The sequence below is a fragment of the Anastrepha ludens genome, chromosome 4 (assembly GCF_028408465.1).
Source record: "Anastrepha ludens isolate Willacy chromosome 4, idAnaLude1.1, whole genome shotgun sequence".
NCBI lineage: Eukaryota > Metazoa > Arthropoda > Insecta > Diptera > Tephritidae > Anastrepha > Anastrepha ludens.
The window spans coordinates 130,792,498-130,803,183 of NC_071500.1; the positions used below are offsets into that span (position 1 = coordinate 130,792,498).

The 10,686-nt window shown below is 37.1% G+C and overlaps 2 protein-coding genes across 5 annotated transcripts in view; one reads left to right on the forward strand and one right to left on the reverse strand.

Annotated features, from left to right (window-relative positions):
* Positions 1-6,918, forward strand: part of LOC128861231 (adenylate cyclase type 2) — a 79,521-nt gene extending 72,603 nt beyond the window's left edge. For 3 of the 4 annotated variants that reach the window (XM_054099193.1, XM_054099195.1, XM_054099194.1), the window contains exons 10-22: positions 404-536; positions 1,981-2,590; positions 2,804-2,902; positions 3,362-3,480; positions 3,957-4,183; positions 4,275-4,482; positions 4,555-4,880; positions 4,954-5,116; positions 5,177-5,389; positions 5,481-5,585; positions 5,700-5,717; positions 6,377-6,619; positions 6,711-6,918. In XM_054099193.1, the coding sequence (XP_053955168.1) occupies positions 404-536; positions 1,981-2,590; positions 2,804-2,902; positions 3,362-3,480; positions 3,957-4,183; positions 4,275-4,482; positions 4,555-4,880; positions 4,954-5,116; positions 5,177-5,389; positions 5,481-5,585; positions 5,700-5,717; positions 6,377-6,619; positions 6,711-6,842 (2,596 nt within the window). In that variant the 3' untranslated portion in view covers positions 6,843-6,918. The remainder of the gene's footprint in view (positions 1-403; positions 537-1,980; positions 2,591-2,803; positions 2,903-3,361; positions 3,481-3,956; positions 4,184-4,274; positions 4,483-4,554; positions 4,881-4,953; positions 5,117-5,176; positions 5,390-5,480; positions 5,586-5,699; positions 5,718-6,376; positions 6,620-6,710) is intronic. The other variant, XM_054099197.1, reaches the window with a different exon arrangement.
* On the reverse strand, positions 6,890-9,766 carry LOC128861232 (uncharacterized protein C16orf52 homolog A). Its single transcript, XM_054099198.1, has 2 exons — positions 9,575-9,766; positions 6,890-9,508 (listed from the first exon to the last, which is right to left on the reverse strand). Exons 1-2 carry the CDS (start codon positions 9,675-9,677, stop codon positions 9,108-9,110), a joined length of 504 nt encoding a protein of 167 aa, XP_053955173.1. The 5' UTR covers positions 9,678-9,766; the 3' UTR covers positions 6,890-9,107.
* Positions 9,767-10,686: the final 920 nt, after the last annotated feature.

Here is a 10,686-nt window from a genome sequence, read left to right on the forward strand (position 1 = left end):
CGCTGACGCGAGCAGTTCACGCGCTTGCATTTTGGCAGAATTCCTAAGCTATCGTCTGCTCTGCAGCAAAGGGTTTCACGTGTCACGGTGGTGAGGTTTTCATGTGTTAACTTATATAGGCCCCAGCATCTAGCGTGCCATAATATTTTATATTATATTTCACCAATTAATAGTAATAATACAAGTTATAATAATAATATTCTTATTAAAGTTTTCCATTGTCGCATGCTTTTCTCTCGTAAATGGGGTGTACACTCATTTTGTAAGCAACTGTATAAATTTAGAATTAAGCCTCATAAGTAAACAATGCAACCAAATAAAAATATTGTATGTACTTAGCCTTAAAATATTTCCATTAAGGAAACTAAAGATTCTTGTTTTTGCCGTCATTTATTCGTTCCAGGCGAGTTCACATCACTAAACAGACTTTACAGTTCCTTGGAGACAAATTCGAAGTAGAAGAGGGAAATGGCGCCAGTCGAGACAGTTACTTGGCAGATCATAAAATCGAAACATATCTAATTGTGCCCCAAAAGGTATGCAGTAGAGAGTATTGTACTTCTAGTTTTCGAATACAAATGTACATATTAATATTTACGTTAACCACAACCGTGAAAGTAGTTGAGAATATTGAAATCGCTATTTATTTATTACAGGGAAAACACATTTGAATTTGATTTTCTCTCAAAGATTGTTTTTTATAGTGTACACGTGTGAGAATACTAATTCGAAGACTGTGGTACTCATAACTAACTTCTAGCCAATAGAATTTAGAAAAATACCTATCTTCAATTATTCAAGTACAGTATCGATTGAGATACGCCTCCGCTTTATGCAACTTTTTTTAGATGGAAAATATCGTAATTATGAACTGAGTTTGTGTATTATTTGTATTTTTATTATTATTTTATTTTACATTTTATTTGAGCTTCATGCTCTTCTTGAGTACTCTAAAAGACTGACTCTAATTACGCAAGCACAACATAATGAAACCTCGCTTAACTGCATTTATTGTTGACAATGCAACACGTGCGCGTCACATTACCACAAAACACTTGGCACTGTTTCTGCCAAAATATCCGCTGTCGCAGACATAGCATCAGCATAATATTTTGTGGGAATAAATAAATGAATATTTTAAGTGAAGTTAATTCGAATTGTTGAATACGTTAACTCCTCCTCCGCTTAAGTGAGAGCCGTCCTCGGGTCTCCTTAAACTATCAATGGTAGCCTGAATGATATGACCCTGGCGCTTCTTCTTTCTTCTCTGACGTAGGCTAGCTCAGTCGGTAGAGCATGAGACTCTTAATCTCAGGGTCGTGGGTTCGAGCCCCACGTTGGGCGCCAATTACATTTATTTGTATTTTTATTATTATTTTATTTTACATTTTATTTGAGCTTCATGCTCTTCTTGAGTACTCTAAAAGACTGACTCTAATTAGGCAAGCACAACATAATGAAACCTCGCTTAACTGCATTTATTGTTGACGATGCAACACGTGCGCGTCAGATTACCACAAAACACTTGGCACTGTTTCTGCCAAAATATCCGCTGTCGCAGACATAGTGTCAGCATAATATTTTGTGGGAATAAATAAATGAATATTTTAAGTGAAGTTAATTCGAATTGTTGAATACGTTAACTTGCACATACATATTACAGCTTATGAAAAAAACCAAAAATGTTTATGTGTTTATGGTGATATTTTATCTATACTCAAATTGTATACATATGTATAAGTTAAGCTAGGTTAGGGAAGGGTGTAAAAATATCGAGACCATTTTGGAGCAAGTCTGAGGAGCACGCATGTGATGGGGAGCTTGACATTGCCGAGCAAATTAAGCAGAATGTATTTATATAAATTTCCTATTAATCAATTTTTATTATTATTTATTCGTTTTATTTTTAATTTATTTGTACAGAAAATTAAATATTTTACAAATACAATTTATAATTTTTAATTTGATTATGTTTAATAGAAAACTACTTATCCACATGGAGTTCCACAAGTGATCGAGATCACTTCTTCTGCAGAAGCGCAGCCTAACGATTGCGATGTCACAGAACGACTTTTACCCAACCCCACCCCTACAAGCATCTCTAACGTAAATTTAGCATTGGCTAGTGGGCAGAAGTCACCAAATCAAGAAGATGCACTTTCTACTGGAGCTATTAGCGGCATTAGTTGTGGGGTTTTGCCACTTGAACGTGGAAAACTGTCCCCATCATCCACTAACAGCCAAGACCCAATGATAACCACATCTATGTCTATTAAAGAACTGTCGGAAGACGATGAAGACGATACGGTAGAGCAATCATCCAATCCACTAGGGCGGAAAAAGCACCGTGGCAGTGCCGATTCGAACACGGCCTTGGAAGAAACGCAAACTACAGGCGCTAAATCATCGTTGTCATTGCCAAATGCATATTTAATGAGTGGGAATCCATGCAATGGTGGTACGACAGAACCAGGTTGCAATGCCAATCACGTCGCTTTAACTAATTCAACGGCTACAACAGCGGCTACGAGCAACAATTTGGTAGTCGCTGAGGGACCAGAAAAGATACGACGCAAACTCTCGGTGCAAGGTAAGACCTGAACAGGATCTGAGAGACCTAAATCCAAAGTACCACCGTGTAACTCTTCAATTCCTCTTATTTATCTTGTACATTGTTTTCTGTAAGCTTCACCATACGACCGAGATTAAGAATTTAAAATTTTCTAGGTGTCTATTTCTTGCAACTTCTGACAATGTAGAACTTCACTTACGGTATGCTAATGTATTAATGTGGTTTTTGTAGGTCTTATCTCTTTCGCGGACAGAAGGCGTTCCTCGGGCGCCTTTTCAGAGAGTCGGAAACTGTCCATCCACAGCGGTGAGAGTTTCCGCAGCCACGTTGGTGAGTAACAGAAAATATTAATGTAGAAAAGATAACGAAATTCACATCAAACGCAAAAAATAACGAATGCGTTACCTACGTGCGAGTACCATTTGTGAGCCAATAGTCGGACGAAAAGACGGTCGCTGAGGCCGACTGGACTTGTTATGGGGACTGATCAATTAGTCCCGGTTGGGAAGTTTTGTATTGTATGGGCTTCCATTTGTAGGACGATATCAAGACGCACACTGCACCGGAAAAGAAGCTCAAGCAAATACCTATCAAAATATGTGGGCGCCATTGAGTACCACGAAAGAAAACGATAGTTTAATAATATTGTCCGCATATATATTGACTTTTTAAGGCAATCTGATACTGAAATAGTAAATAATAAAGCTTGTTGTCGCATGCATTTGTATGTATCGAATGATTACCTGTGTATATTTGAAGGTCTATGACGGCTGCTTCTTCCAATTTCAGGACATGTTACGCGCAATCGTCCATCCTCCAAAATGACCAAGTACGTGGAATGCTGGGGTGCGGACAAACCTTTTGCTAACATCGCGGAATCGAAACTAGTCAAAAATATAGGACTAGCGGTACGTATGTAAACATATTGGTAAATCATACACATTCAAGCATAATTCAGTAGTAGTAAGTAGAGAGAGTAACTATGTGTGTATGGCGTGTGTGTGTTTGCAAGCACACAAAACAAATTTACTGCCATCCGAAATTGCTAACTCACCAGCATAATTCAATTTAAAGTAAAATTTCGAATCAATTTAAGCACCAGGAGATGCAATGGCAAACTTTTGCTATCCGACCCACCACTTTACGGCCAGATGACATACCATTCGTGTACCATTTCTGTTCAGTATTTGCGTCTACTAACAAGATGTGCGTTTGGCAAATGGAATAGACTTTCCTTGAAAGACTTAGAACAATAGCAAAAACTACTATGTACAATTGAGAAAAAACATTAAAATTAATTTAGCTCAACATTCAGCTTTACTCTTTTTAAAAACCCTTTTGATTTATTTTTGCGTTATTGCATGATTTTGTGTATGTTTTACAGAGCATTGCCATGATTGAATCCAATCTATTGCCACCGGAGCGCAAATGTTTCAATTTCAATTTCTTCGGACCTCCTACGGAGCTGAAGCCGTTTACTATGTGGTACCGCAACACCCCGCGCGAGGCAATGTACCGCGCCCAACCAGATACGCATTTCCGCTTTGATTTGATTTGCGCGTTCGTGCTTTTCCTCTCAATTGCCCTCATTCAACTGATAGTTATTGAAAAGTGAGTTTCATTTCAGCAACAACAATACCAATGCCTTACATTTACGGTACCTTCCGAATGGAAAATATAAAGTCTATATCCTCATTTTCAGAAATATTGCATTGATAGGCTCACTAGCTGCCAGTTTCATTTCGCTCGCCCTGTTTCTGTACCTTAGCAACATGCAGGTACCTGAAATTAATGCGTCAACGACAGACCGCAACGGCCCCGGTCAAGTGGTGGCCAGTAGTCGATATCTTAGACTTGCGATATTCATCATAGTGAATATACTAATATCGGCGTGTGCGATATTCAGTGTGGTAAGTGTGAACATCCGAACTGGAGTGCTCGTATTTGGTGAATAAATAGCAAACCAACATTCTGTCTCGTAGATAAACTTCGTCACCAATGTCAATATTGAACCGATGAAGTTAGAAAGTAATCTATCCGACTCATCATCATCATCAATATCGAATGGCACATATTCAGCAGATGTCATTTACACGAATCTGCAGATTCCTTTATATAACTCAAATCAGATAGAGAATGCGCCGATTTATATGTTTTGCTGCGCCATTAGCTTGGCAGCAGTTTCTGCATTTCTGCGCTCCGGCTTCATTCTTAAACTGGTTACCATGGTTGTGGCCCTCATCTGTCAAATTGTCATGCTGAGTTTTAGTGACCTCTACATAGTATTTAATCTGCGCCAAATTAATGCGTAAGTTGGAAAGATATTAAAACAAATTCGTTTATGGGCGCATCGAGGCCACCTTTTTGTGTGTTTGTTTTAGCTTGCCAATAGAACTGAAGGGATTCCTTTTATTGCTTCTGGTGATTGCGGTGCTGCACACACTGGACCGTCAGGGCGAATATGTGGCGCGCACAGACTTTTTGTGGAAGGCGAAATTGAAAGTGGAACAGGAAGAAGTGGAAACAATGCGTGGCATCAATAAGGTAAGACACGCATTTAAGCTAAATTGGATGCAAATCAGTATAATAACACGTGAGTTTTAGATTCTTCTAGAAAATATTTTACCCGCTCACGTGGCCACACATTTTCTTCACCAAGAGCGTTCGACTGAGTTGTATCACGAGAGCTATTCTTGCGTAGCTGTGATGTTTGCTTCGATACCCAATTATAAAGAATTCTACGACGAAACGGATGTCAATAAGCAAGGTCTTGAATGTTTACGATTGTTAAATGAGATTATTTGCGACTTTGATAAGGTAATAACTATGCCATCAGAGCCAGTAGCAGCGGAACATTAAGAAAATTAATTTAAGGCTTATTCCTTGTTTATTCTCTTATTCTTTCCAGTTGCTTTTGAAGCCAAAATTTAGTGGCATCGAAAAAATCAAAACTATTGCTAGCACCTACATGTGCGCGTCTGGTCTACGACCAGGCAAAGAAGATGGCGCTATGGTAAGAAACATAACTAATTTCAAAATCCATTATTTAGTTTTCTAATCAAATATGTGTGAGATACTTGAAGGCTTATTAACCGTTACAAATTTGCTCTTTATGCCTTAAATGCAGCTGATGCGTAATTTTGCGGTAAGTTTAAAGTAAGAGTTACTTTGTAGTATTCAATGTTGAACTGCAAGTGCCAGGAGGTATTAAGCGAATGTGAGATAAAAGGTGCAATTCACTAATGGACATTTTCAATGGTACAAAAAGTACCAGTAGGCGCAGGAAGGAAGGTAGCTTAAACCCAAAGTTAGCGTGATATCTGGAACATTCTGTAATGACTGAGTATGAAGCAAGTTTTTGATGGGTTCTTGCAGACATCAGAAGTAAAGCTGATTACCATTACTTTAGCCACCATATCAATCACCTTTTGCTTAACATTGGCGCACTCACATAGCCACTGGCTGGCTCTAGTTTCTAAACAATTGTGCAGCCGAAACCGTAGATCTTGGGGCTTGGGCTAACCGTGTCAGCTGCAGAAAATGGATTCTCATAATTCTCATATATTTACCAACATATTTTTTATTGCTCTGTAAGCATAATAGTTCCTACCTAACTTACCAAGCCATTTTCTTCCTTTTCGCTTATATAATTCACTGATGGTGTTGGATGGCATATTCTATTACTTGGCGGTTGCTTATTTTGATTTGCTTTGTTCTTAACGGCATCTTCCGTGCCCAAATGGATATGGCACCAATTCCTTTGCTGCTGCTACCGTCAATACCTGCCTACCTCTGGTTACGTAGGATGAGAAGCGTACTGAAGAGCACAATGTGACCATACTAGTAGAGTTTGCCATCGCTCTGATGTCAATACTGGATTCAATTAATCGTGAATCGTTTCAACGGTTCCGGTTACGTATTGGACTCAACCATGGGCCGGTGATTGCAGGTGTTATTGGAGCACAAAAGCCTCAGTACGACATCTGGAGCAATACAGTTAATGTTGCGTCACGTATGGACTCATGCGGGGCAATGGGGAGGCTGCAGGTAAAGTTGAAATTCTCGCAACTTTAGCAAAAGTATATATAAACATGACCGCATATTTTTCGGCTTCTTTAATTTTTTCCATTTTAAATAGACGACAGAAAATACAGCAAAAATACTGATGTCCGCCGGCTACGAATGCGAGTGCCGCGGTCTAACTTATGTCAAAGGAAAAGGCAATCTAGTCACCTATTTTGTAAAGACACAATTCGATGGAAAACTGTAAAATATCGAGAATATGCCCAGGTTGCGGATATTAACCAATAAGAAAAATGCAGCGAAACAATAAGAGATCCTTATAGCGTATTTATTATGAAATGTATTTGTAACTAATTAAAATCCTAGTGGCATATAATATTTACACCCATACATAACTTGATGAACAAAGAGTATACAATACTGAGAATAAAATGAAATAAAAGTAGAGAAAATTTTAAATGCATACAATTTGATGGCAAAATTTGAAGATCGATTTCTTTTTTAATTTCCTGCTTAACTCACTTGTTTAAAATTGTTTTTATACAAACGAAACCGACAGTTTTCTACTTTCATTACTTAATACCATAATTGTGTTTTTAGTCATTTGAAATAAGTACAATAAAAACAGGAAATTTGACTTTCTCTTAGTCGGAAAGCTGAAGTGTTATTAATGGGTATAGCTTAAATATTTAAATTCTTGTCATCAAATAAGTTACAAAATCCTGTTATAATATAAATAAACTCTACCCTTATTGTACACCCAAATATCTAATTTAAAGTAAGCCATTGAGCCATAAAAAAATTGTATATTTTTTAGAACTAGTCACAATCAATAAAGATATTTTAATAGTCCACGAAATTTACTTTTCGGCACCGTAATGTTATAAATATTTGAATAATTTTCTTGAATGTTGTATGCCGTATGAAGAGTTCGCGGTATTCTCTACCAAACTAACTAAGATTGGGTTTTTTTAAATTCTACGTTATACAAATTATTGAATACATGCAATTGTAAATGAAATAACAGTAAACAATTTAACAAATTCATACCCACCTATCTAGGCATAAATTGTGAAAGTTATATGTTTGTAGCATTATATTTTAACACATTTATATTAAGTTATAACAGATGCATACAATATTTTAAAATATTTTCTTAATTTGGTGAAATTTCAATTGTCCATACAATATAATGTATGTAGTTAATTCTAAATTTCTTAATACAGCACTGTTATCATTAAGTCTGAGTTGTAAATAAAATTCACATCTATATTACTATTTGGTAGTGTAATTCTATTTCAAAGTTTTATATTTTTATTAAAATAAATGTATGAAATCGAGAACTAATGCATTTTAGAAGAAAGATAAAGGGAGAAAGTTTTGCTGAAAGAGCCTTCATTTTTAGCAGAGCTTTTTGCATACATCTATAAGAAGGCTTTTAATATTTATACCAAGAGAACCCACTTGTGGAACATCAAGACGCACACCAGAAATAGGAGGAAGAGCTGGACCAAACACCTAACAGAAGTGTACGCGCGACTTATTTTTTAAAAGAGCTCACAACTAGCATTTAATTTTTTTTTATACAAATTTTTAATACGAGAACGTTGTATCCATATTTCATACCTAAGGCTAAGTTTCAAGTATTCCAAGAAAAATAGCCAATACTGATCAAAATGTTGCAGGCGTAATTAGTGGAATCCAACTGTGCATGCATTTTAATTTATTTATTCGCTTCTCTGTAAGTCAGCTAGTTTTATTATTATTACGACGGCTTGCTAGTTACCACGTAACCTATTAGTTTTTATAATTCACTGGAGATGTTGGATGGCATATTCTATAAACCTCCAAGGTTGCTTTTTATAATTTTTCTTGTTCTTGATGTGTAGGAGACATAACTCCAATTGCTTCTCTACTACTACCACCAATACCTGCCTACTGAAGAGCACAATGTGACGTACTGGTAAAATTTGTCATCGCTCGATTCAATTAAACGGAAATGATTTCAACGATTCCAGTTACGCATTGGATTCAACTATGATTGAATGAGCTATTGAAAGTCAAAAGTCTCATAAGCATGCCGAAACAATCGCCAGCTCTTCTTTTCTGCCGAAATTGTAAACAAATTATTACCTGATAAAGAAATAAAAATAATGATAATAGTAAATTTAAGACTAAGCCCGGATGTCGCGATACCATGCGGATAATGACACTCTTCCAGCGTAAGCCCGAATCGTATAAGTATGCGTATGTAAATATGTGCAGATGGTATAAAGAAACAAACAAACAAACCATAATTTTAATAAGCAAAAATCTTATAATCAATGTTGTACTTATTATAAAACTTTGTAGCATTCCATCGTTTAAACTAACAGAGAATAAATGCCAGTTGCAAAGAGAATAAACTAGAATAGAGAAAAGTCAACTTTTCACAAATATTGTAGATAGCAGCTGAAATTTCCCAAACTCCACATTCTTTCTCTTTTCATCTATCTTTTTATAGCATTTTTTATTAAAAATGTGGCAGACATACTTTTCCTGCGAACAATTCAGAAACAACTGTTATCCATAGAGCCAACACAAACAATATGTACGAAATGCCAATTTTATATGTATTGGGCAGCTGGTAGGCTTGACCACCAATCTCTTCGATATGAAAACCTAGTGGCAGAACCACTGCAGCTAAACAGAACAATACCATAGCGGTAAATCCTACCCATCGGGCGTAGGGTATGACATTACGATCCCAAGTGCTCGATGCTAATAGTATTACAGTTGTTGTTATGCAAATACATCCAATAAATATGCATACGAGCGCTAATAACCACTCCGGCTGTAGTTCAGGAGTATAACAGACTTGTGAACGATTATAAAGCGTCATACAAGTCCACATCAAACCAAGACGTATATCCCCTGAAAATAATTGGTAATCGCATCCAATCTTTATTAATTTTCTCACTTTCTGCACACGGCGCTTACCTGCCTCCTCGGTTACAATCCAATCCGGCATTGCTAAACTAACTATTGCAAAGACATCGGCGGCAAGAAACAGAGTAGCACTGATTGTAGTTAACTTATCCATTTCCCACTCTTGTTTTGTTTATATACTTCTAATCTATGGTCAATAGCCATAAAATACGAATAAAATGTCAACGGCCAGCTGTTCAGTAGGATTGCCACGTCAGTAATTGGTACATGAAAACAAACTAGAAAGAACTTACCGACAGATGTCACCTAATTAGATAGTTTTGGCAACTCCTGTAGGAGTTTGACCGGAAAGTGTCGCCAGGAGAGCTGTTAAGAAATTCGACTTTCTGGTCGCCATTGATAAAACAAACGGTTGTTATAAGTTGTTACTCTAACGCCACATCGCGCTAATTAAGACCGCGAAGTGTTATTTTTGGGGAAATATACAATTGATCTCGTCGAGGTTATCTCTGCGGATTACGATAACACTCGGTACTAACACACATTCATATGTAAGAGGATAACTTTTGATCGCAGCTGTATTGTAAGAGATTCATCACCATATTGTACTTGAGCCCGCTGCCCACTGATCTGCTCTAGATCTCGGCCTAACAAAACTTGGTCTTTCAACTGCTCAAGAGCATTTGCTTGACCTAGAAACCTCATGTTGTTGCTTTCAGCGCACATTTGTTTATTTAATTTTAGCATCTCCGACACGAGCTTTTCCATCACCGACATGGTAAAGTATTATTTTCTTCTTACTTTTTTTTAGGGTAACGCCCCTGTTTTTTACAGTCTCCGGTGTCCTCTTGTAATTGCTGCCTTTAACTACTTTACTGAAATTTTTAGAGTAACCTTCCTATCAATTAATGAATCGCCTCTGATCACATTTGGACTATTTACTTTAGGTGGCAGAGGCGGAAAATTACTTAAAAAATTACTTACTCTCGGGGGGAACCTCTTTTCACGACATCTTCTTTACTGTCTTAATTTCGTTTATTTCATTCTCTTTTCGACCAACAGGGCATTTAAGCTTCTCCCGTACTTGTGATCGAACGAGTCGCACAAAATGCACTTAGCACTAAGCATGGTCCCTCTCAAGACTCAGGCCTACCACATTGCAG

Bases quoted from the DNA above. Each gene is read 5' to 3' on its own strand.
- LOC128861232 (XM_054099198.1), bottom strand. From the start codon at position 9,677: ATGGATAAGTTAACTACAATCAGTGCTACTCTGTTTCTTGCCGCCGAT. The intron at 9,509-9,574 runs GTAAGCGCCGTG...AATTATTTTCAG, and splicing joins GATTGTAACCGAGGAGGCAG to GGGATATACGTCTTGGTTTG.